The sequence below is a fragment of the Xiphophorus hellerii genome, chromosome 4 (assembly GCF_003331165.1).
Source record: "Xiphophorus hellerii strain 12219 chromosome 4, Xiphophorus_hellerii-4.1, whole genome shotgun sequence".
In the NCBI taxonomy this organism is placed as follows: Eukaryota; Metazoa; Chordata; class Actinopteri; order Cyprinodontiformes; family Poeciliidae; genus Xiphophorus; species Xiphophorus hellerii.
Window position 1 is genome coordinate 29,727,424 of NC_045675.1, and position 27,512 is coordinate 29,754,935.

Below are 27,512 nucleotides of genomic sequence, written 5' to 3' on the forward strand. Positions count from 1 at the left end.
GAGGATGTGAGTAAGCTCTCGTTTAATTCAACAGAATGAAATTATACAACAAGTGGTTAAAAAACATAAATGAGTCTAATACAGGCTACATGTGTCACTCAGGGAGAAGGCTTGTGCTTGTTTTACACAATCGGGTCGTGGAGAAAGAGAGAAAAAATATATATCCCCCCCCATTAAAGATGCAGGGTTCGGGAATGTTGCTTATTTTGACTCGGATTCTCCCAGCTAAGAGCTTCATGTTCCATAAATCATTGTTCACAAACTTCACACACCCCGAATAATCTCTGTTTCTACATTTCTTACCCAAACAGGACAGTCTCTTCATGTGCTCACCCTGAGGAGAGTGATGGGTATCCCCTGTGAGGTAACCATGGAAACTACATCATTATTATATTGACATAACATTGCAATCGTTTTATTTCATTGATCAGATTTGTGCCACTGATAATCCACCTCCATGAAATCAGGGCCGCAACAATTTTAACAAAAAGAGTAAAAAGCCAAGCAACATCATGAGGCTGGATATATTCTGGTTTCAACAGTACAGTACATTGACCAACAAGATAAATCAAAAGGATATAAATTATTAGAAGATGCACTATAGATCATATATATTTGTGCCTGGCAGGTGAATAAATGTAACTGTCTGCCTGTAGCATGTCTCACAGTCCCCTTCTGTCCCGGCCAAGTCACCAAGAAACCCAATGGAGAGAAGTCTGGCTCTGCATGCGAGGACATTTTCCAACAAGTTTCAGGTGGAAGTAGAGATTAAGTGAAAGACAAGTGAAGAGGCAGAATGTCTTTATGTTGTCTTCACTGGAGGTCCATCAGTATCAAAAAATGAGTAGTTTGGTCCATTTTGTTGCTCTTAATAGCTTCCATTCTTCCAAAGGCTCCATGTGAATTTGAGAGGTCCTTGTGTATTAACTCAAAAAAAAAAAGAAAAAAAAGTTACCTATAGACGAGAGGCGTGGGAGGAAGCAGGGGTTGGTCTGTTTATGTGGGGCTTTTGACCTTCTGTAACTTTTTATTCCATAAAGGAAATGCAAGGTCTGTGTTTCCCGTTTAGCCTTCGGAATCTAGAAGTCCATGGATATGGAGCGCTGCTGTGGGTCAACTATGGTGGTACTGTTGCGAGCGCTGGTCCCCCGAACACTGAGGGTTCCGCAGGCGCCCGCCATCCCGGCGCCAATACCTCCAGTTATCCCACTGGGCCCGGCCATGCTCACTCCGCTTACCATGCCCATCCCGCCAGCCATGGACACTCCGCCTGTAATCCCTCCTCCAGCAATTCCCGATGGGCCGCCTCCTCCCATCGCTCCTCCCATCGCCCCTCCCATCGCTCCTCCCATCGATCCTCCCATTGCTCCTCCGACGGTCGCTCCTCCGACTAGTCCCACTGCGCCACGGCCATAAATCTCGCACGGAATCTCCTCGGTGACGCGGTCCTCAATGACCTGCTGGTCGCAGTCATGAGTCTGTAAGTGCTGCTTGTAGCCGTAGCAGCTCTTCTTGTAGGTGGACGTGGAGTTGAAGGTCTTCATGGGAGGGGGCTTGGAGAAGTCGTTGTGGTAGGACAGTTCCATGGAGCTCAGCGTAGTTCTGCTGTGCTTCATGCTCCCTCCGCCGCCTCCGCCTCCGCCTCCGGTGGCTACGGAGCCCTGGGAGCCACAGTGGTGCTCGTGGACACAGCGCGACATGGTGGAGGAGCGACGCACCTTGTGGAAGCTGTCCAACTCCTCGGAAAGATCGCCAAGGTCTGAGGACATCTCCTTGTCGCGGAGAGAGAAGAGCTCGTAGTGGGGCGGGTCGAAGACCTCCTGGAATCCAGCCTTGTTGAAGACACCAGGTCGCCGAGCCACCACCTTAAAAAGACCACCCAGACCGTTACAGCTTTGGATACGGAACCGTTCAGATACCTTAAAAGGCTTTAAAAACATTACTTTAAGTCCTCGGAAGTCAGAATGCAGGAAAGGTATGGAGGTGTTTAACTGCCAGAGCTTGGAAATAAATTGAGGAGCAGTATCTTGTTGTAACGACAAAGTTTCTCATTATAACACAAAACCTTTGCATCTTATAACAAGATATGAAACTTGTTAAAACGACAGTTTCTTGTTATAACCAGATGAATCTTATATCTTGCTATAATGAGAACGTTTTTTGTTAAAATGAGAAAACCCTCGCAAATTAGATGCAAAACAACAATGTTTCTTATTGTAACCAAACGAGTTTTATACCTTGTTATTGTCACTTAACCAAGAAATTTGTCAGTTTATCGAGATGGCTTTCAAAAACACATAGATGCTAAATATTCATTAGCAACTTCAGGTTGAACTGTTTTGATTCACTGAAACTTAGTATCACTTCTCTGAGGATCACAACAATGTAACATTTTTCTACAACAGCCAAGAGGCCTATTACTAATAATAATGTCATGAGCCTTGCTTCATAAAGACTGAACTATCCCTTTAAGAAGGAAGGAAAACAATAAACCTTGAAACCACAGAGAAGTTCGGCTTGAACGAAGGATTTATCTGCTGTCAAATACAACAACTCTTCATCTTAAGCTGGTCTAAGACCCTTAAAACATTTCCATTTACCAGTGTAACCTTCAGAACTTTACCTCAGGACCAAACAAAAGAGTGACTCACCTTTTTTCTGGGCTGCTTCATTTGGACCAAAATGGAGATAATAAGAAGAACAAGAACTATGCCTGAGGAAACTCCGATAACGGTGCCGTGGGTCTTGGTAATCTGATGGAAAAGCCCCTTGGAACGCTTCTCTGCAGGAGGATGACAGAACAAACAAGATAAGTGTTGTTACACTTTAATATTTTAAATAATTTAATATCAAACAAATATATGTAAAAGAGTATATTTTTGCCTTAAATCTAATCTTTCATATCACCGTGGAGGAATTTTCATCGCCAGCTTTCCAAAAAAATGTGCAAATGACAAATAATTCATGATTTATGAAGGTAGCAGAATTGTTTTTTTCCACATAGGATGTCCGTTTACTCAGGTGGTCTTTGTCTAATATTAAAATGTATTCGGGACAAGGATTAAAAAATACAGAAGAAATCTGTAAGAGGGGAAAAACCTTCTCTGATCAGCCCTGCAGTCATAAAATCCTGGTAAGTACATTAAAACCAAGCACCAGTATGAAAACTAAGACGGTATATTAGGGCCATTGCACATACACACAAAAAAATAAAAAACAAAAGGAGAAAATTTCCGCCATAACATTTTTGAGATTAATCTCAATCTCAACCAGTTTATTTTCATACATTTATGTGTTTTTTCTACAAAATCTTGGAAATTTTGTAGAAAAATAATTTAACCTCTTAGTGCAAAGCGTCAAATTTGCTAGAAAAAACTTAGAAATTTTTAGATTAATCTCAGAATTTTTTTTTTAGAAAAAATCCTTTAAAATTTCAGAGTTCAAAAATTTGCTAGAAAAAATTCAAACTTTGAGATTAACCTCAGAAATTTTCTAGAAAAAACTTGGAAGCTTCAGTGTTTTTTTAGCTAAAGTTTAATCCTCCGCTTGTCTATCTACAATGTCCCTAAAACGCCGTCGTAGAAAGCTGTCTGAATGGTCACCTTTGCAGTGGTTTTCATCCCATGGATAGACACAGTTCTGGATCCCGTTGCACACCAGGGTGTTGTTGATGCACATGTTGCTGTGGCAGAAGAACGTATTGGCCGTACAGGGAGCTGCAGGCAAGAAACGAACACAGGAAATAAAATTTAGCTGAATAAATCTGAATAAAAGATGACTGGAGTGTGAAAAGGACCAGGAGATATTTTGGGGAAAGGGATAATAAAACAACATTAACGCTAACAAAAGAATACTCTAGCAGCAGAAAATCTCCTGGGGGCTGTAATGAGCGACAAATGTTATGTTATTTGTAGAAATGCTGGAGGCCTAATGGAGACGGCGCACGTGAAGCAGTACATCATCATTTCCCCGTGAAGGGACATCAGGGGACGGGCGAGGGGAGCGGATGGCGGCTCCACTGAACTGCAACCGTGGAGAGAGGGAGCGGAGGATAGCAGGGTGGCTTGTGGCAATTTCAGAGGAAAAGATGAAAAGAAAGGCAGAGCGGGTGAAAATGCAACATGATGAGGTGCTGCTGGTCTGCCGGGTGCAGAGAGAGGGACCTCGTTAGAGCCGTCGTTAGAGTCTGGATGCAGGGACGCAGGTGACTGGCAGCGGCCACTGGCCCGGGCGCTGGGAGAAGAGTTGGAGGATGCTGAAGGCCGGGCGTGGTCAGCACTGAGATAAAAACAGGCCTGAAGCAGGAACAATTACTTTGTAACCATTTATATGTCTGTGTGTGTGTGTGTGTTAGAAGGTTCTGGAAAACTGACTGGAGCATTGATTTAATACTTTTGGGGTTTTTTTGTCATTTAAATTTGAGGGATTGCAGTTTTCTGGCTGATCGCCGATCACGATCTTTAAGAAGCCTGACCTGCCAATTCAGACTTTGGATGATACCGATTATTTTTGCTGCTAAATATAGCAAGAGAGTCGCTGAGTTGACAACCGTGAGGTGACTATTGTTCACCGCAAATGTGCAAACATGACCTGATAGGCGGGTCTGTCAGTTAAACGTTAAACCGTTCTCACAGCAGAGCAAATGAGGACTGATTTCAGGACTGATTTGCCAGGGTTGATAAGATCGATAGATAAGATCGGTTTCACATGTAGGTATCGGCCGATCATCGATCTCCCAAGATTAAGGAAATCTGGGCCGATTTAGCAATACATTTTTATTGAATCTTTCAAATACAACATAGACATAATGTAAAAAAAAAAAAAAAAAAAAAAAGAAAAGGTGGTGCTAGCCAAAAATAAAATCACTCAGTGAGCTCTTTAGCTTATGATTTAACAAATGAAACGAAGTGACTTGGAGTAGTTTGTTCATTGTTTACCTCAGCAATTGGCATTTCATTGATCATTTGTAGAGGATGTTTCTGCAGCCAAAAAAACACTTAGCTAACATGCTAACTAACTGACTTAGCATCAATACAGCGTAGGACAAATTTTTATTTTTTATTTTTTACTACTATTTGGATCGACAGAGTTGCATAATATGATTTTTTTTTTTTTTTTTACATAATTTGAACTCGATTCCAAATGAATATATTTTTTGTACAGTTTTGGCACACTTTAGAGTCAGTATACTTTAGCTAATGATTATTCGAATACAAAAGTAGCTGACGATTATGTCAATAATCGGTTAATCATGATTAATTAAATTAATCGTTTCAGCCAAATAGACTGCATGACTTTTTCTTGTGTCAGGCTTAGGAAAGCCCCACAGTCCAGGTCAAATGGCTTTGATAAGAGGACGTGTAGATGAGGTAGCCTGTGAGAAGCAGTGTGTGCCAAAGTCTCCTCCTACAGACGGGATCAATCCCGTTAAACCTACTAACACGTATTCTCTCATAGCACGTCTGCAGCGCCTCAACCTTTTTTTTTTTTTTCTTGACCACAAAGTTACCAACTCCAGGAGGCGTACTCCAGCGTCGCTTCGTGTACGTCTAATAAAGTCCAGCTTACATCTTGTAGTGGCACATCGAAGGCGACAAAGTGTGAAGAGAAAAACACATCAAGTGGCAAAGATTAATAGTTTCCTCTGACCTCCGAGGGAACTTAGATCCAGCCGCTGACTAACCAAATAAAGTTTGGGAGTCATTCAGCCAGCGTTCCCGCTTTCCCGGAGATCAGCTGCGTGACCCGAATTAATGAGGACGAAGCGGTCTTAAGGACTCGCAGAGTAATAAAAAATAAAAAATATGGGTGCTGAATTTGGAAGCTATTAGCTTCTGCCTGCAACGGTGAGGGCTTTTGCTGATGAAAACAACATTAGCATTCAGGCAGGGTCGGGGGATGTGTGCAGGAGAATGTGGCAATTAATATCTCAGCCCGTTCAGGCAGTTAATGGAAATATTACGGCGTTAACAGGAACCGGTTCCTCCGCGCGGCAATTGCTCCTACTTTGTGTCACCTCTGACAGCATTTGTTTAAAGTCTCTTCGTCTTTTTAAGAGTGATGAGGCTTGATGCGTGATTTCTATTAACCCCTCTAAGCTCTTGCTTTCACTGAAATAAATCAAATAATTCTTATTTCCCTGGTGAAAGTGACCTGTAATGAGCTCAGCGTGATGCCATGACGGGCATGTGAAGATAACATTCAGAGCTTTCGGTTATTTAAGAAACGTTGAGGTAAATAATTGGTTTTCTCGTATCTGCGTTCTAAACATGGCGCGTATTAATTAGCTTTCTTCGCTGAAACGGCACTTCAAGACTCTGCTGATGACTGCTTATGCAAACAGAAAGCAGAAGAGACCAGCTGAATTCATGTCTGCTTCTCTCTGTGGGAAGATAGCGAGGCAGCTGGTGTGTTACTAATAAATAATGGCAATAATGCGCTACCTTACTCTTAGGATAAAGGCACATTTCTTTTGAAAACAATGGAAGTTTAGATTTAATTAGACTATCAGTTGAGGTCATAACATGACAGAACTTTTTTTTTTTTTTACTTGTGTTATGTTATGACTGGAAATTATAGTCTAATTTCAAAGGATTTCATGTGGTCAGACAAAGTGTGACATGACTGGGAAGTGAAAAAAAGCATAATAGAAAATCTGAAAAGTGTGGCATCAAAATTTTGCAGACCAACAAGTATTTTAGGGTATGTCTGTGCACATCAAGAGGGCTGTGTATTTGTTAAGGATTGCCCCTGTGTTCCACCTCCATATTCCTCCCCACAGCATGGTGCTGCCACTACCAGCTTTAACTGTGGTGATCAGTGTTTAGCATGTAGGTGAATTTTTTATTTATTTTGATGTGTACGTTTTCTTACACCCGGAGTTGGCTTGGAACTAGTCACATTTACTTTATTCCATTTACTTGAGTAACTTTTTGGATTTTTTCTTTACTTTTACTATGTTGTACTTGTTACTTTTACTTGAGTAATTTTATTATGAAGTGTCGCTACTCTTACTTGAGTAAAGTTTCTGGATACTCCACTCACATTCAGTAACTTCACTGAATGAAGAACAAATTTGTTTTAACCAAATATTCACCAGACTCACATCTGCAGTTTTTTGCTAAAGTTCTATATGGAAAGAAATTAATTTGGGAAAAAATGTTTCTTTTGCCTGACTGTTATTTTGTAAATATTTTATTTATATGAATTATTTTCATCTTGATCTTTAAAAAATTTCCTCAAACTTTAGTTTTTTGGTTCATCTGATGATGTCATTTTAAAATATTAAATAATTGATGTTTTGATCAGTTACTCAGTACTTGAATTGCCTTTATACCAAAAACTTTCTACTCTTACCTCAGCAATTTCTGTAATAACTACTGTTTACTTTAATTTGAGCAAAAATATGTCAGGTAAAATATTTTGACTTCAGTACAACTGTTAGCTACCCTACCCTCTGCTTATATAATCACAATTGTGCAACTAACTGTTACTCTACCACAAAGAATATTTACAAAAAAAAACTTTCATGTTTTTGATTTTTTTTTTTACCCCTCCAGGGGGTCTTTGTGGGCTCTAGTGTCCCTTATGTGATAGTGGGCTGACAGGAAACGGGGAAGGAGAGGGAGGAAGACATGCGGCAAATGTCGTCGGGTCCGGGAGTCGAACCCGCAACGGCCGCGTCGAGGACTGAAGGCCTCCAAATACGGGTCACGCTAACCGCTACGCCACCACGGCACGCCCCTCATGTTTTTGATTTAACAAGTTTATATTCTGCTCATTTCAAAAACACAATTTCACAATTGTGGTGTTTCTGTTAAATAAGAAACTCAATTAAAATTACACATGGATAAGTTTGTTCACACGCTATGTCATTAAAAAACATGACAACTACTTCCTGTTGTTTTCTTCTTCCTGGTTTGCGCTGGCAGCAACATCCGGTTGTTGATCATGTGACTCGTGTGATGCAAAAAAAGTGTTTCCATTGCAGGTTTGCCAAATAAACCAATTTCGATACGGCCAAAAAAAAACCCCATCTAGCGCCAAAAATTGTTATTTTTCACAATTGGTGTGTTTCCGTTAAGTGAATTTATTTTCAAAATATCCAATTGTGCAATTATTTGTTCAGTGGAAACACAGCTATTTTAAAACATGTCAAAGGAGCGGTAGAAGGCCACACCAGATCATGTTCTCTTACGGTCGATGTAGGAGGTGAACAGCATGCGGAAGCGGCTCAGCCTGCTCTTCTCGTCGGCCCACATCCGTATGACTCCCACGCCGTTGTCCAGCATCAGGTCGTTGGCCACGGTGCTGCAGAACTTGGCCTTGAGGTTCTCGATGGCGCTGCTGCCGTCGTACACGGCCACAAAGTTCTTCTTGCACTCGTTTGAGTGTTCCATCTGGTAATCCATGAAGCGCAGGTAAATCTGTAGACGCACAGAGAGCTGGCATTAAGACAATCTGGAAAATACAAAAGACAACTTGTAATTTTAGATACATCTACTACGGAAAATTAGTTGTCACTTTTAAAGAACCGCCATTTTACTTCTAGCTTTAGGATTTAAAATAAAGATACAGATGAAAAAACAAGATGTACTTTTCTTGTGTGTGGGACGGGAAATGTCGTAAAAAACAAAAAAGCACACGGATTCCAACCTAATAAGAAAAACAGATGTAAATGCATATTAATAGGACTTTTAGTGTCATTATTTGGGGAAACAATGCAAATATTTTAATTTAAAAAGACAGTTAAAAAAAAACTGTTAAAATAATGTGTTTGTTATTCTATCTAAATTTAAAAACATTAGCTGGTTCGTTTCCATTTTTAGCCAAAATTATTACGAGCCCATGTGGGAGGTCCACAGAGCCACTTGTGGCTCTGGAGCAGCATGTTGCAGAGCCGTGTGTTCAACCATCTCTCTCTGTAAAATGGTAGATATGTTAAGAGGTCATAGGTACATTTTCAGCACAGTGGGATCTTCTAAAACCTAGATATCTTGCAACACAGAATTAGCAAAAACAAGGAAAGCTGACACACTGCTGCCCTGCCTGGCCGTTCCTTTTAGACTCAACCTATCCCTACGTACTGTAGTTTATCCTGCATTAATTCTGAACATCCTGAAATATTTTCTTGCAACCAGATGGTAGAAACGTCCCTAACACACATAAAAAATGGTTGAAGAATTGCTAAAAAAACAAACATAAAAAAGAAGGCTAAAAACTATTTGCAAACTAGACTTAAAAGTTTAGCAAGCTCTACCAGTTCTGTTAAAAAAGTGATTAAATATCCAGCCAGAGTTCTGCCAGAAGCTTGTTGATGACTGCAAAAAAACAAGTGGTGAAAATACAACGTACTTACATTGAACCAGTTATTCTTAGGAATGTATGTGCAGTGTAGATTTGAGTTTATCCATATCCTGACTACCAACGTGTGCATTAAATTCTTATTTCAAAAACGTCTTGCCGTTTTGTTTGGCATTGGAGAGCAACCCCTCTGACGAAACCTCCAGCCCATGTAGCACCTGTTTCCTGCAGCAGCTGACTGCGCTCCTCTGTTCCTTCTGCTTCATCTGCCTAATATCTGGCGAGAAAAGCCAGAGCCTCTGCTAAATTCAGATCATCGTCACCGCTGCCTCCGAAAGCACGAGCCGGACCGGCGCAACACGTCCGTCAGACTGTCGGAGGGGCAGAAATGTGCTCATAAGCGTAGAACATTACTTACGCTATGTGACACTTCATTATGTAATTTGGGTACATCTGGGGTTTTACACTATTTAGGATGTGCATTCATTTGTGCTCATTTTGCGGCCAGTGAGCAGCGCGGGAGTTCGGATGAGTCATTTAGCCGTGAGGGAAGAAACAGAGCTGCTGTGAATCAAGGCTAGCCTGACTATGTTTGTAATTTCAATGAGATTCTTCATATCATCTCATAAATATCAGAAGAAGTCAGTGGGCTTTCACTCCAGGCACATAAAAAAAGATACTCTTCTCAATCGCCAGGGTGTTTTTTTATTGCTAAATTCTGCTTTCACCGTGACACAGAGCCACACACATTCAGTCAACCTGAATGTAAGGAAGCCGAGTGATGGGAAATTACAAATTTGAACAGAAAAAGGTTGCTTTTGTTGGACCTTTCTGATTTGCTGTGACACTTTGGTGGCAGAAATTCTGATTAGTGCTGCTTCTGTTTTGAAGATATTAGTGAATGTTTAAAGGTCAAAAGTACAACCAGCTCCTCCACATTACCCAAATCAAACAAAATTGGTGTTAAATGTTTGTTTTATGTTTGTGCAGGAAATTTTTTTGCAGTACAAACGTAGCACAGTCGACTGACACCAAATTTGTTTGACTTCATAAATGTGTGAGCGACTGGTTGACCTTCTATGAGACTCTCTGGAGACTTTTATTAATATCTTCAAAATGATAGCAACACAAAGTAAAATTGTTGCTGAACAAACCAGTACAAAAGTTTGACACAAATTTAGTTTAATTTGAAGAAGGTGAGGTGGCCAACTTTACTCAGACACCTAAGCTAAAACGTTTTAGCTACAAGCTGAGAAAACCAGGTAATTTGATAAGTGTTTTGGAGCCAGACGTTATTAGCGATATTAGCATAGCAATGTATTCCTCCCCATTTTGTGCTTTTAAACAGCAAAGGGACGTGATTACACACACAAGTTGTACAATCCTGCGTCACTGGGAGATAAATGGTGTACATCAAATTTTTTCTTTTAATTCCTACATGCTCAAACACTTTAGGAGCATGCTCACAAATCGTTTGAGATTCTGATGGTTTGGCTCACATTTATGTTATCCAGCTCACTGTGTACCACTGGTTCAATGAGAAACGATCTGATAAATACGTTTTACCTGAAACTTTCTCTTGGTTGTACGTGAGGAGCTGCCATAGTGAGAATATCTGCTTCTATCATGCTAACTACTATTAGCAGTACAAGCTAACAACATACTTCTCCCATGCACTACTGTTGCTAAAATAATCTTTCAATTCAGTGCTGTAATAATGCTACAATACTAATTAAACAGATTAATTAGTCTTTCTGGTAAGAGGTTACAGTATAGTAGCCTTCTATGATAAGGTGACCAGATTTCTAAGACTAAATCTGGGGACATTTCTCACTCGGCGATAAAGAAGAAGCAAATTTATTAAACTAAAATGAAAAAACTGGGACAGATAAGTTTACATATTTATTAACATTTAAACATTAAAAATCAAATATAAAATCAGGAACGTGTCTCTCCACACAGTGGTAATATTACTATTAATAATAATAAAAGTAATAGCAGCAATAGAAAATTAAAACTGGAAATATGGGGAGAAATTGTGTACATGGTTTGTAAGTGACCATGCATATACATGAATAACATAGTTGGTTCCTCTGTTAATGAACAAAAAGCCCACAATGGTAACAGAAGCAACTTGAAGCTGACAAAAGTAGTTGTACGCTGCTGCTCTCTATGCTCCAAACAGGTGGAGAAATACTTTAAATAGTTTTCAACTCCAACTTTCACTACATTTTAGTAACACAGTAGCCATGTTGAATAATGAACTTTGGCCTGTTTGGAGAATCCTGACTTTCCAATGCATGAATTATGATCCTTTGTGTCAGAATTTTTTTTCCATTTTTTAAAATTCTTTTCTTAAGTCATAAAAAAGGTAGGAAATTTTTTTTGTAAAAATAATTTTTTTTTATTTTTTATTTTTATGTGATCAATTGTAATTTTGTCCAAATACAAAGTTGTTATTTGAAAAATACATCAGTAGTATTGTTCCTTAGGGGTTATCCGATGTCACAATATTTTTTTTACTTGCAAGAGTCGTCTACAGTAGAAGGAGGGACCGGGTCGGTTCTCATGCTTTTTTGTCTGTCGGCCATATTGTATTTAACAAAAATAATTTCTTGCATTTGCAGCTGATGGCCAGTAGTTGATGGTATATTTTATGATGCATCAGTGTCCACTTCAGTGGTATGTGTGCATTTATAACATAAAAATCCACAGGAAGCACAAGAAAATGGCTTTTAGATAGCTGTCCACTGTAGTGACCACTATGCATGAAAGGGTTAAGCATCTAAACAAATTGTGACAAAGCTGCTAGTTGCTCACCTTAATTTAAAAGTGACATTTGATCTGGACATGAAATGCTAATTTCTTTGATTTATTCACTTTATATACCAGATCTCTGCAGATAGCATTTTCTAGTTTTCAAGTTTCTTTCTAGAACATTTCTGGATGGGTTAACTTTTCAGCTCATGTATATTGCAGTGAGTGTAATCAAGCATAACACTGAGGCTAAGCTACAGATCGTCTGTAAGGTCTGAGTTCTCTGCTGAAAGCCAGGAGAATCACTCTAGAACAGAATTACTGTACAGAGGACAGCACAGCAATGCTCTTTGTAACAATTAAGAGATTTTAAGCTCTTTCTGTTGTTAATTATACTCAGAGCCTCAGACTAATTACAGCAGAGGTCTTTGTGGTAAACCTTTAAATCATTTCAGCTCACATTTACGTCCGTAGAACCTGTGTGTGTCTGGAGGCTCTCTTCTGTGAACGCTGGTGAGCTCCATCTCAGAAGCCATGCTGGCTTTTGCCATTTAGAGCGATTAGAGGGGAATGAATGACTTCATCTGGGGTGTGGACTGACACTCAGCCTTCTAACACGGGTGTACATCAGACTTTTTACATCAGGAACTATGGAGTCAGATAGCTGAGAGTATCACTTACACAGATCTACTTTAGATTTTTAAGTGAAGATTCCAAACATTTACAGAACAGAGTTTTCAAAAATTCAGTTTAAAAAAAAAGAGCCAATTTCTAAAGTGCAATTTCAAAATGTTCTGCATGAGTTTATGGCAGTTAAGTTTGTATGGTCAGACTGTGAATATGGATAATGGATGGATGGACGGACGGCTGGATACAGCTTAAGAAATATTTTTCCATCTTGTGTTTTCATCCAGAGTCAGATATGAAATGTAAAGTTTTAAATTTCATATTTGAAATGTAAAACTTTACATTTCAGATATGAAATGTAAAACTTTATAAACTACATATTCTAGTCTTCCTTTGGAATGATTGAAGATGATAACCCCCACTGGCAACTTTTCTGCTTTCTATTCCAGATGAAGGCGGCCGGGTCCGGCATCGTGACTAATACGCTCCTGTCTACTGACCTTGGACTGGGGCGGGGCCCTGATGGTCCAGATGCAGTCCAGAGCATCACCAGGCTTTACCCGCTCCTCCTCCTCCACCTGACTGGAGCGAATAATCCCGTCCCAGCCGCTGATCTCAAACTGACAGTCTGCACATCGAAACAAAGAAGACAAAAAAAAAAACACCTTTAAAAAAAACTGAGGCAAACACGAGGAAGAGCAGCGAGAACATAAACGCACAAGATGTTTGAAAAGAGGAGCGTGACAGGCGGTGGGTTTTGTTAAGGAGTGAAAAAGATTTAGGGTTCAATTGAAGCGCGAACAGAAGATTATAACACAGGACAACATCAAGGGAGAGGAACAGAGACGGGGAGGCAGAAGGAAGATGAAAGAGGCTTGCGTCCTTTCGCAGGCTCGTAACTATGCATACGAACATCCTTTGAGTTCATACACAATTACCGGCGCGTCGCGTTCGGACGGGACAGAGCCGGCGTCGTACCTGGGATGGGGTTCAGCAGTCCGCCCACGTGCAGATGGAAGTCTGGGTCTGAAATAATAAAAAAAAATTGGGAGGCACATTACCCTCAACGCACGGACAGGTAAGCAGAGGAGTCATGATACGGTCCCGACGAAGCGGCCGAGATAAAGCACAGAGAGGATTCCTTATCTCCTATCTGATGGGAGCGCATGCGGATTTAGATTTAAAGACTTTTCAATTGAGAGAAAATCCCCTCCACCCCCCAACAAAAGGACGATTAGGATGTTTGAAGGATGAAAGAGAAGCAGTGGATGATCAAACATGACGAAAATCTCACTAACGCCAAAATATGATCTGCTGCATGTTTCAGGCTCTTGGCGGTGCAGGTTAAAAACCTGTAAAGCCCCACGCAAATTTAACTTCTTTCCATACACTCATCACTGCACCTGCCCTCAGTTAAACATATCTGGTATCCATGGAAACGTCAGACTCTTGGCTTGAAGCTGACAAAAAGCAATTGAGCATTTGATGAAAAGCATCAAATGCTTTTTATCAGCTTCAAGCCAAGAGTCTGACATAAACCAAGAGTTTATGCCTGAAGGCTGTGGGACGTCAGTGACCAGAAATCTTCATCAAAAAGACATTGTATGGAGCTCTGGTAGTGCCAGAAAAAGGAGATATTTGGGTGGTTTTAAATTTTTTTGTGTAGTAAAATTTTCCTAAAGTTTGGTTGTTTTTTTTATACTGGATTTCCAAACAAAACATTTCAATTGGAGTCAAATATAACAATTTCTTATTCTTTATAATAACTGAATAAAAAATAACAGTAGGTATTTTTTAAAAACATTAAAAACAAGCAATTATAAACATGTAAAAACAGATTTATTAAGTTTAGTAAGTAAAAACACAGAAAACCCCCAGTTTCGTAGATGGTGCCAATCTGTGCCAAAGGCAAAATGCTGAGATTTTTTTTTTAACTATAACCTTTGTATATTTGATCTAGTTTACCTCAACTGCACAGGTCTAGGTAGATCTATGGTTTCCAAAAGTTTATACCCTTATTATTGATATTTCTAAAAGATTTACAAACGATACAATGCAAAAAATATTCTGGTGAAAGACAAAAAACTCCAAACTATTTTATGTTCCATCCTCATTTTCTCTGAAACTACAACAGCTGCTGCTCTACTTACACTTCTGATGGAGCCTCACAGGCGTTAGCTTCATCTAGACACCAAGATTATCGAAACAGAGTTTGTAAATGTTGAGAAAAACTCAATTAGGTTTTGGTATATTATTTTAAACAGATAAATCAGAAAACCCTGTGGGGCTTATTATTTTTTATTTTTTTCAATTTTTTTCTCCGAAGAGTTTTTGCGGCACTAGTGGCTCGTGTTTTTTCTACAGTAGGCAGACAGGAAGGAGGGTGAGGAGAGAGGGGAAGACATGCGGTAAAGGTCGTCGGGACCGGGAGTCGAACCTGCGACGTCCGCGTCGAGGACTAAGGCCTCCAAACGTGGGGCGTGCTAACCCCCTGCGCCACCACAGCACGCCCCGGCTTATTATTTTTAATCCGACTTCGCTCCTCGTTCATCTCTCTGAGCAACCTTCGATGTGGAAGAAAAAAAACAACAGAGGTTTGTGGAGTTCACCGCTCACCGGCGACGAAGGTGTACTGAATGTGGAAGCCGAGGCCCTCCAGCTCCTCGTCGCTGGTAAACTTGATCCACATGAAGCGGCCGGTGGAGGTGACGAGGCCCGGGTTCTTCCCTCCGCAGAAGCGGTCGATGATCGGGGAGAAGCCGAACGGCCCGTCTCGGATCTCGATGTGGTCGAAGCGACATTGGAACGACGGCTCGATGTAGTAGTTCTTATCGAAAGCCAGCTGGATCCTCTGTCTGGGGAGAGCTGTGGGGAAAAAAAACCACGAGAGCAAAGAAAAAAATAAAATAAAAATTTGCTTGTTTTTGTAGGGCAGAAATGATCTGAATGAGATTTCGAGTTTCAATAGTTAGTCTGGATTTATGCGTCTGACTATCCAAGTAGGAACAGATGACATTTTTTTTGTTGCAAATATAGCTACATTTGTTTTAGGCGCATGATGAACTTCATGTTTTCAGTCGTCAATGTGCTTTAGTAAAACATAAATGTGAGGTGGAAGGAAAATGAGCGATTAAAAAAATAAAAAATCTCTGAGAAATAAGGAGCTAAATTGCGGCCATAAAGTTTGTTAAAAGTAAAAGAAAATTGAAACCGGAAAAAAACGTTTAAAACTGAGAAAGAGTTTTGAGATTAAAACTGAAAATTGCCATGAGGCTCAGGCTGTATGTTTACAGCTGTCCTGCAGAAAGATTAACTTTTGCAAAAGTCCCAATTCTTCTTTTGCCATTTTTTTTAAGTCCCATCCTCTTCCTGTTAACTCTACAACTTGCTCACTACAACACAGCCTGCCACAAATGCTAATGCTAGTTAGCATGGCTACTGATGGCGGCGGATGAACAACATTCCTGAAACGGTAAGTTGTTTCTCCACCATTAAAATATTTAGTACACGAGGTTGATTGACAGCGCTAAGACCCTCCTCCTGGTCCTGATTGGTTGATTTAGATGCATTTCTACAGATGGAGGTGGAGGAGCTTCATTCTGTCTCATGCTATGCTGTCACGACATGGTGACAGTTTTAACAAATATGGAAAAGAAACACATTTTTGTAAAAAGCTACACGCTGTAGCTTTAAAGTGTGTCACAGTGAGAAAGGGTTTTTCAACAAGCTTCACAATCAGAGATTTTTTAAGTGGCGTCGGTGCGCTCACAGTACAGCGCCTCAAGTCACAGTCAGTTCATAAGGAGCCATGACAGTTAGCAGAGCTGCTGTGCGGCGTTGGAGCGGAGCTGCCGTCTCTGACTGCGTCTCTGATCTGAAGTTCGCCAGTTCAGGCAAATCAGCACGTCTGCGGCGGCGCACAAAACGCGGCGCTCTGAAACCAAAACTGTTTCCACCTCAGAAACAGAGGAGCAGCTGATGGTTGCTCAAAAAAAATATGACGGGGGTTAAGAGAAGAGCTTCAGCAGCAAGGCGGGGGATTGGAGAGGCTGTCCATGCCCAGAGTAGAGAACAAAGAGTGAAGTCAAGAGTGGATTGTTTTGGGTTTTTTTTCTTTTCTTTTCTGTATAACTGCAACAAAATTACTCAAATGATTTTTTTTTGTGTCTCGGATTTGAATTTGATCCGTGATATTCTGCTTGAAGAAGCAGCTTGTATGACTGCACCTCCAGTTCTCTCTCTCTGTGTGTGTGTGTGTTTCTTCCCGTCTCTCTCCGAGTGACACACACAAAATAATGACTAGCGCTTGACACAGAAACAGCAGAATATATAATCACCTCATCTATTTAGCTGATGAACTTGGGGACATGACACAATCAATGAGGCTCACTAACCACAAATTATGATTACAAAGCTAACTGATTAGCCCCCACAATGGATTGTGAGCGTCTCTGTGTCTGAGAAAGACCGAGGCCTTCTGGGACAAACCGACAGAAACGGATCGGCCTGATCTGTGTGATGAGCCAGAACCAGAGCAGGCCTGGGTTTTGATTGGTCCACAGGTGGAGCACTTGAGCCGTGTGTGAGATCTGTTCCCCCCGCCCCCTGCGCCGTGGAAGATGGAGGCATCTCATCTGCATGAGGAGCCGTGCTTCAGCATCACAAACAGTTCATCAGTCTAGAGAACGCATCACCCAGATCCCCGTCTCCTATAGCCGCTAATGATCTTTTCCATTATGTTTCCTGCGCGCCTCCAAATTACTGATTGATGCGACGTTTGAGCGAGCACCAACGCCGACGAGGACGCTCGCAATTCAGCGACGAGCCACGGAGGCCCAGTTCTGCAGCAGATGTTCCACTCTTATGTGTCCTTCAATGAGCAAATCTTTTGAGTGTGGAGACAAACAGAGCGAGCGCCGAGCAGGCAGGAAGCCGGGGTGAGGGGGAGGAACCACTCTTTAAAAGGTTATAAAACTCAGAATGGGTCATATAAAAAAAATAAAATAATGCATGATGCCCTCCAGCGACAGAGAGGAAAACCGGTTCAATAAAACAATGTCAGTCAGGGTGAGGGCATTTACTAAAAGGAGGGAATCAAGCAGGTATGTTAGAGGGGGTTCTCTGAGACCCTAAGGGAACACCAGCTGGGTTTCCATTACAAATATGTGAAAAACTTTGCTGATAGTCCGCTAATGTCAAGAAAAGTATGATTTTGTAATTGCGGTGTGTTCGTTAAATAAGAACTGCAATTAAAAACACCGATAAATAAGTTTGTTCATGTGATAAGTCATTAAAAACCAAGCCATGCCATCACCCTCCAACCACTTCCTGTTGTCTTCTTCGTCTTTTCTGTCAGTAGTAAAATCCAGTTGTCCATCACATGACTCGTGATCAGGGGCGCCGCCAGGAATCTTGGGCCTCGTGACAAAAAATGTAATTGTGCCCCCCACGCAGCTGCTGTTACAATTTCTTGAGTCTATCTGACCAATCAAAGCGTCACAATTTTAAAGGCTTGCAACATCCTTGCTTTCTTTGGTCCAATACTGATGCTAGCACAATATTTACTGCTCATGAATTTAACATCCAGTCTGCATATAGTATGCAAGTAGGTTGCTTAAATTTTTTCTATTAGTTTTAGATTACTGAAATGTCTCTCCCCACGAGCAACAGTCATAGGCAACATGTAAAATATACATAAAACAATCCAGACTTCTCAAAAAGTGCTATGTAGTTGCATTTTATTCAAGCTGCAGTATATAACTTTAATAAAAAAAATGTTTCTCCATATTTGTTAAAGCTGTTCACCATGTCAGATAATCTGTGAAAACAATCAATCTCCTCCACCTGCTCACTGAGCTGCTATTACTGGTTAAAGTAATGCAACATTCCGGCCAAAACAACCAATCAGAACCAGGAGGAGGGTCTTAGTGCTGTCAATCAACCTCATTCACTCACTGCTAAATGTGCTAATGGTGGAGAAACAACTTATCATTACAGGAAAAAATTTTATTTGCTGTCAATGGTAGATATACTAACTAGACTGAGCATTCACAACAGGCTGCGCTAGATACAGCATAGGGATGAGCAGCCATATGAGATAGTGATTGACAGCACTAAAACTCTCCTGTCTCTGACTGATTGTTTCTATACAGTACAGTACAATACAGGAAATAGATTTTTCACAGATTATCCCTCATGCCATACTGTCACAATATAATGACAGTTTTAACAAATATGTAAAAAAATATTTTTATAAAAGTTACATACTGCAGCTTTAATTGCATTTAGGAGAGGGCAGGTCAGGAGGGACGTGGGCTAGAGCTGCTGCTGACTGACTCATCTGTTAAGTGGTAAAAGGTACAGGTACAAGTTCAATATATAAATATTTTGGTAATTTCTTTCCTTAATTCATTAAATGTTAGTGAAAAGGAGGTAAACAGTAGGCTGTAGCTAAGCTAACTATGCTGAATGGTTGATAACCTCACACAGTCTACCCACCTCTCTTGGAGAAAAACTGGGTTACAAATTCACACTTTTACCTTTTTATCTATTTGTCTCTATTTTTTGTAAACCTAACTTTATTATTTTTATTAGCAGCATAGTAACAGCCACAGCTGTTCTTGTCTTCCACTGACTGCTGCTGAACATCGTCACCATCAAGCTCCAAGCAGGGAACGAACCATTTCATGCAGAGCCAGGGGGGTTCATGGCAAATGTCTGCTTTTTGGTCTGGGAGGGGTAACATTTAAATTTTACTGCTAAGAACAATTTTAGAAAACACAATAGAATTAATTTTGTAATTGACAAGGCCCCATTTTTTTATTTCTATGAAAAAATAAATAAATTAATTGTGGAGGACCCCCTGTTGGTCAGGGGCCCTTGGAATTGTCATAACTTTCCCCCCTATACGGCTGAAACTGAAAAACTGAGTTAAAGTTTGATGCAAGAAAAGTAAACTAGTGATATTAAAATAGAGAAAGAGAGAGAAAAAAAATCAAGTAGCAAACTTAATTTTGTCCAATCAGATGTGGTTCTTGTGAAAAGCTTACATGTTCCTCTTGATTTTGTTAGTCCACACCTGATTGGACGAGCAAAAAAGCAAGCCGTTTTTCAATGACTGCACCTGATTGGTCAAAATTAACAACCGTTTTTAATTTTTGCTTTTAGATATGGCCATTTTAACTACTATGGCGCGTGTCTTTTACTTACATTTCAAAATAAGAGCAATATAGCAGCAGTAATAATTTTTCAGAGATGTTTTATAAGTATAGGGAGGCTTAATGTTGATACCCTGCCATTAAATTAAAAACAAAATCCGCTTTAGTTTCTGAAATATTGTGAAACTCGTACAGATATATTTTTTTAAATTATTCAAAAAATAATGTTACTTAAAATGACTTTGAGTCAAAGAAATATTAACTTCTTGTTTCCAGAAACCTTTCAGACACTCAAGTTTTGGAAGGATTTCTGCAGTAGGAACCGGCCGATCAGATTTAGCTCTTTAGAAACGCCCACCCTGAGTCTGCAGAGAGCCCCCTCTGGAGGAAACTGATGCAACAGAGCAGGAAACGGCTAAAAGCGGCCAAGCTTTATACCTTCCAGGATGTAAACACACTCCTTGTTGGGTGGGTAGGTGTTGGGGTAGTTCGGTGACATGAACACCCCGCCGTTGATGTTGCGGACCCACGTGCCGCAGTCGTTTTGGCCGGGGCTCTGGCCGCCGGGGTCGCCTGGGGAGTCTGAGGCCAGAGAAGAGGACAGAACAGGGGAGAAACAGAGCAGTTATTGGATCAGTGGATCAATGAGAGAATGATTAGATGGCAAAAGGATCAGAGGGAAGGACAGCAAGAGCAAACAAAAGAGCAGGAATAAAACGGGAGGAGAGAGAAAACTGAATTAAGGAGAAAGGTTATTTTTACGGAGGTCCTAAAAGTCCCACAATTCAAATGAATGCAAAATAGATTAGAAATAAACTCACAGATAACCGATTTAATACTGGAAAACAGTGTAAATAAGTGATTATTAAATATATTTATTTTTCAGTGTCCATTTGATCAACCACAATGACATGTTACATGACAAAAAATAACCAAATGGGAAAAAAATTCTACGTTGAAAAGAATTTTTGGAGAATAATGTTAAGTTTTAACAAACTGATTGTAAATGCAAATATTTAATCACGCACTTAATCATATATTTGCAATACATGTTCATAAATAACAAAGAAAGTATTCATCTATTAATTTAATGTGGCACTTTTGGCATACCGTAGATGTGCGTTAACGTACAACAGGTGGTGCAAAAATGACGTTAAGGTTTTGCCTTAGCTCACCTTTAGTTCTCTGTGCCAGTGCAAAGCCCTCTTCTATCAGAAAGAAGAGAATCCACGCTGTGAAGCAGAGATGTCACACATTACTCCTCAGTGTCTGAACATTACATTAATACACATCACACCTGATGTTAAATAAACAGCAAGAAGTTGAAATCACTCAAACTACATAGGATTCGATCAGCTGCAGGTCTTACTCAGTTTTAATTAATTACAGTAGACTATGGATTTATGATATCTGTGACTGAATTATTTATATTTAATAAACGGCAGAGCTGTGACAGATAGTATTAAATTCATTTCAGGAGGAAGCTGTCTCAGAAGGACCACTGTGTCCACATGGCAATTACACAAAGTGTCAACATGAGGTATTTATGAAGAGACGATGGGGGGGAATTGTGGGATGCTCAACTATTAATTAGATAACAAGCAAAGCACAAGGTGTGTGTCAGGATTTTATTAATTTTTTTTCAAACTGTAACTCCAACAACCAGGTTCTTTCCCTCTCAGGCCTTTTTGAATCATTATTTCTTCTTTTTTTCCAAAGGAATACCCCAAGGCAGCTACAGAATGACTGATTCTTATCGATGGATATTGGAATGACCTTAAGCGATGTGTGTAGATGTGGTAGACATCTTGTTGTGTTTGAGAGGCTGCACGCCCCACTGCTGAGCGGCCCATCAAGAGAAGACGCAAGACATGCGGCGTGCTTGCAGCAGCAGCCTAAGCTGCAAACTCAAACGTGGATCTGATCTGCAGGTAACAAACTGCACCACTGCTCTTTCATGAAAACATCCATCCCTCCAATTTGAGCATGGATCACTTGAAACTGCAGTCTGTGACTTTTATACAAAATTCTTTTTTTTCACATATTTGTTGAAACTATGTTGTGAGAGTGCGGCATAAGACAGATAATCTATATGAAAAAAATCAATCTCCTCTGCCTTTTCAAAGCACTAACTGGAAACAACCAATCAGAGCCAGGAGGCAGGTCTTTTGCGCTGTCAATCACCCTCAGTGTGGCTGCTCATGCTTCCCTTTTTCTCCCCCTTGTTGCAATGCAATTTTGCATACATCGAATGTCTGCCTGATAGTTTATTATTGATAAATAATTGTTGGCGTTTACACAGTGTAAACGGTGAAAGTTAACTGTTTCCCCACTCTGGAAGGCTGAGGTGACTGGCCGATGCAAATTGAGAAGGCGGTGAATAGACTCATGGGAGGGCTTTTTTGACTGACTTCTTTTTCCACCTCTCAGCATAACATCGATATTCACCAATCAAGAAAAACCTAGCTTGGTATTGGTGTCACTGAATGTGATATTCGAGAAGTACCATTTAACCTCCTGATTAACAAGTTGCCAGTTTCTCAGAACACAGGTGTAGAAATTAGTGGAATTAATTGATCAAACATTTTTTGTTTCCTATTCCAAAGAATGACACTTCAACAAAACGTAGCAGAAGCAAACTGTTCTCTGCCGCCTTTGGAGGAAATATCAGAGAAAAAACAGAAACTGTGCAGAGAAGCGACAACTTATTTGCAAACACTGGTGAAAACACAGACATTGTGTGAGCCGAGGCTCCATGGCAGTGACGGTTTCTACTTCTGCTCGAAGGAGATTGGGGACAGGCGCAACGTCTAATAACCAGTGCATGAAAAAGTATTTCATCAAAGATTAATAGACATGGATGGCAGGATAATGGGATTAAGTTAGAACATTAAAACTTAATGGATAACTAAAGCTGAACAAGGAATGGATTTTTTAAAAAAGACAGTTTAAAAAAAAACACCACCAGAAACACAAAGAATTCAGAGAATGTACCTGACTCATGAAACATAGGGCATGTGAACAGATTAGATGCTGTCTACTGAATTGCCACAGAGTTAGTAATAGCTTGGCCCACTCACTCTCTGCATTAGAGAGTGATGTGAAGTTGAGAGCATCGCCTAAATCGCACAGAGGAAGGAATGAAGGACGGTGGAGAAGGAGGCCAGCAAAGGCAAAGTGTGCAGCGGAGACGCTCCTCGGTACAGAGAGTGTGGGCTGTGATTGAACTCGTTTTGAAAAAGCACACATATTCACGACCCTCGGGCTCCGGGATCCTCATTAACTCTATCTCCATTGTCTTGCAATGAAGCGTTATAGGTGGGAGAATGAACTACCACGGGCGTATTTGGAGTGCGGACCACCTCAGTTCAGGCACCGGCTAACCGAGCGGATCTGGAAGCTTTTGCTCACATTGCAACCCGTGAATCAGGCACAGAACTGTGGTTCACCTGGAGGAAACCTCAAGGGAAAGAGCAGCTGGAATGTTTTTATTTTTTCTCTCGTCTTTTTAAACTTGCCTAATTTATGCAACGGCCGGGAGCTATTTTGTAATATCATCAATGAATTAGAGGCTGAAATCGCTTTAAGAAATCAACTCGCTCTGTTGCGAAAACAAACAGAAAGAATTAAGTCGATTAGGAAACACCCTAATCACCCTGCGACACGGCTGAGGTCATCATCACACCCCACGGGGGGACGGAGGGGAAAGTTTCCTGACCTTCAGTTTGTTTTAAAGAAGGAGGAGAAATTACCTCGGGTTCAACCCTGCTATTCTGGGTCAAGTCACTTCTTCTCCACATCACTTCTCCACTTCGGCTCGTGAGCTGAATTTAAGGCCTGGAGGAGGGAGGGAAAAGGTCCACTCCAGCCATCTGTCACACAAAGCTGAAACAGCTGAAACCGCGGCCCTGAGTATGGATGGCTGGCCCCGACTACAAACACACTCCATCTCTTAGGTGGCTAATGAGGTGGCCCGACACAATAAGCTCCAAACACACGCCCTAAAATCCTTTTAATTTGAAAAGACAGTGGGGGCATCACCATGCTGTCAAAACAACCTAGTTTTCCTGCCTCCGAGCTGAAAGAATCTGCTCCTCGGTGACATGATTGCATCACATCATTCCTGCAGACTTGTCAACTGCACACCTATATGCTGCTGCTTTTAGCCCATCCTGGATTTAGATCTGATGTCAGCAGAGACAGCTCAACTCCTCCATTTGACAAAAATACTCATTAGCGGATCGTTAGCTGCGCCCATCAAAGTATTCCTGATCAGAACCACTCAGAGGGCTGAGTTCAAGCTCCCTATTTGGTGTTAGGAGGTCGACTCGGTGGATTCACGCTTGTGACGCCAGATGCCAGGTCAACATCATCTGCAGCCTCAGCAAAAACACAGAATCATAAAGCAAGGTTTCTCTCTCTGTCTCTTCTCTTCAAAAGTCCATTTTTGTGGCCGTTTTGATTCCGGCATCACATTTTGGCCGAAAGCAGTGAAACCTAACGTGTCGTTTCTGATGCTGCTTCCATCTTGAGAGCGCAGTGCTTTCTGAGAGACGCTTTTCCTCTCATCACACTTCCAGAGACTGTTTGTTTGTTTCACCATTCTGACTGAAACCCCAGAGACTTCAGAGTATGGAAATCTCAGGAGAGTTGCAGTTTTAAAAATACTCAAACGCTGCCATCGTCAATCCTGGCACGCTCACACTAACTGAAGAAGGAGAAGAAGAAGAAAAACAATAACGCATTATCTCTTTATTCTGCTGTTTGGCACTGAGCTGTTTTTTCTCCTGGGTGACATTGCTCTTTGCCCAGGGCGTCAGATGCAGTATAAACACTTTTAATAAAAGAGAAGTGGACCCTGATCAACATTTCTATTGCGTTCATTAGAGAGAGGGCAGTCAATGGACTACAGAATGAAACTGACCAGCTTTAAGTCACCAGCTAACACATATAAACGTGTTTGTATTGAACTGAATGAAACAATACTGAACGGTTTTAGAATAGTGTGTGAAATAGTGTGCTCTCTGTTGGTTTAAACAGGGGTTCACAAACGTTACTATGCTATGGCCGCCCACCTAGCATTAGCTTTTGTCTGATATGTAAAGAAGCTTTCTTTTTCTCATTTTAATTCATGTCCAATAATAATTATATTAGTTTAGCATAAAAGCGTCTCCATACCTTCTGACTTTAGTCGGCCATAACAGGGCTGTATGCTGGACGGTTCCTTCGGTCTTTTTCTTGACAAAAACTTTTCTATTTCGCGCTTTCTATGCTAGCTTGAGGAGAATAGCAGCTTTATAAATTTAATCAGGAATCAGGAAGATTACGCAGCCCCTAAGGGGACAATGAACGGAAAAATAAACTTGCTCGTGCGCACCAGATAGTATCTCATGGCACGAGACACTATCAGGTGCTCACGAGAAAGTATATTTATTTTTTTTTAAATGTATTTATTTTTTCTTCAATGTCCGTTTGGGAGCTCCTCAGAAAGATAGATTCATTTTTTCTTATTTTGCTTTTCCCCCCTCGTCTTCCCTCCAACTTTTTGAGCGCCCCCCGGTGGCACACACTTCGAAAAACACTGGCTTAAAAAAACACCAATAATGGCAAATTCTTTCGTCTCGAGACAATATTAAAAGGATTGCCTAAAAGTTTGAATCACCCGTCTATCTTCCAACATTCTGGCTGTACCTTATAATAATCAGTTTTCAACAAACGAACACTTGTATAAACACTGCTGTCTGATAACAGATTGGTGGTGGAATACCCCCGATCAGGAGATAATCACATTATAGGCCAGTTAAGAGAAGGGAAACACGACCTTTAACTCAAGCATCAAGTGGGACGTGACGATACAATCTGGATTATATATATATATATATATATATAGCTATACATACACACATTCAGCCTAACTGAACAAATTACAACAACCACGAGCCCCATAAGGTAGCACGAAGGCGCGCGCTTCTTCTGTGTGCTGCGACAAGTGTTTCACAGGTGTTGATGGCGCGAGACAGTCAATAGGAGCGGAGCGCGAGCGGTGGCGCGTGCGGGGCAGCGTGCATCCCGGTCTGACGACTGCTCCGCTCCACCTGGAGCGTTTCCCCGCAACCAGAAGAAAGGGCTTCATGGAAGTACTGGGAAGTTGTTCCCCTGTTCACACAAAGCCCGCGTCTGTTAGGACGTTTAGACACGAAGGATAACAAATATTTCCCAACATAGATATTAGCCAACATCGGGATAGTCATGTCACTCTCTGCTTAGTGATTGGTTTTTAATCCCTCTTCTTCTTCTTCTTTTAATAGATTCGGTATCTGACCTTTGATGTCACGACGACTCAGATGTGCCTTCGGGTTGGCTGCTGTTTTTATATACATATGTATATAGTGATAAAGCAAAATTAAACGCTTAGGCTATTTGTAACGCCTCTCTAATCTTAAACTGATTGCAAAAATGAATACACAGTACATAAATTAAATACGAAATAAAGATTCGAGTGAAATCTCTACGTAGAAATCGACCTACACTGACTGACATGAATGCAGTTTCGTCTCTCTTTACCTACAGGCTGTCAACCATTACCAGACCTGCAGAAGGAAACCAGCAGGTGGATCACTTTACGGTGCTAGTTTAGGTCCAATGATCAAAGACTGAAATGACATAAACCACTTGAATGGACACGTGTTCATTTGCGAAGCCAACCGCGACACGGAGGATAAGTTTAATTGATTTAACTGAGGCTCACCCAGAGGATGGGAGCGGAGCTCCTGCCTGTGCGCAGCGCACATTCTCTGCGCGCATTGAACTCACCTCTGTGCATCTCTCCTCCCGGTGCAATTCCAAAGCGCCCTCTTCTCAAAAATCTCCCCCTGATCTGGGCATTGTAAACCGGGTCACGAAAATCCAACTTTAAAGCAACAGTAAATCCATCACAGAGAAGCGCGCCCGCAACTGGCAGCTGGAAATCCGAACCGCTCCGCTCCGAACCTCAGCCGGGCATCCTCACCTCACGCAGTCCGGTCCGCTTTCGGCTGGAGCGCATCGAAAACGGGCAACGAGAGACGAGGAGGCAGGGACGATGCGCGCGGATAGGATGCTATCCAAAAATGCGCACGCGGATAGAGTAATAATGGAGACAAAGGAGGGAGGGAGGGGAGAGAGGAAAAACCACAGAGCAGGAGCGGGAGGAGAGGCGCTTTCTGGGCTCAGTCCGCGTCAAAACTAAGAAACGCTCCTCCTGAACGAAGCTCATTTAAGCCGCGCTGCTGCTTACATCAATGAGCGGCTGCCTGTCAGCGGCGTCGTCAAGGTGCAACTCCACACAGGGCTTCGTCTTCCGGTTGAGATGTTGTTTGCATTTAACCGGCGAACAAATGAGAAAAATCAAGAAAACAGTCGAATAAAACCTCTTTTTTTCCCCCCCGGATTGCTGATTCATGGATGGTTAAAAAAAAAAAAATGATGTTGACTTTTTATTTCTATTATTAAAGATTCAAAAGCCGTAATAAATAAATAAATGTATAAAAATAAAAACAACAAATGTTGAAATGAAATTTTGCTTTCATGTCTCGCTGTGTGCACAACGATTAGGCAAGTTGTGTTTTGGCTCTATTAGGAGGAAATGTGTGCATAATTAACAGGCAATGTTAGTGTGCACATTATGGC

The 27,512-nt window shown here is 41.1% G+C and overlaps 1 protein-coding gene across 1 annotated transcript; it reads right to left on the reverse strand.

Moving 5' to 3' along the window:
• neto2a (neuropilin (NRP) and tolloid (TLL)-like 2a) lies at positions 1-27,088 on the reverse strand. The gene is made up of 10 exons (XM_032561154.1): positions 26,658-27,088; positions 21,020-21,076; positions 20,283-20,426; positions 15,304-15,552; positions 13,666-13,713; positions 13,188-13,315; positions 8,198-8,426; positions 3,603-3,716; positions 2,652-2,782; positions 1-1,865 (listed from the first exon to the last, which is right to left on the reverse strand). The coding sequence occupies exons 1-10, from the start codon at positions 26,665-26,667 to the stop codon at positions 1,080-1,082; spliced, it is 1,896 nt and encodes a 631-aa protein (XP_032417045.1). The 5' UTR covers positions 26,668-27,088; the 3' UTR covers positions 1-1,079.
• Between the last annotated feature and the right edge of the window lie 424 nt (positions 27,089-27,512).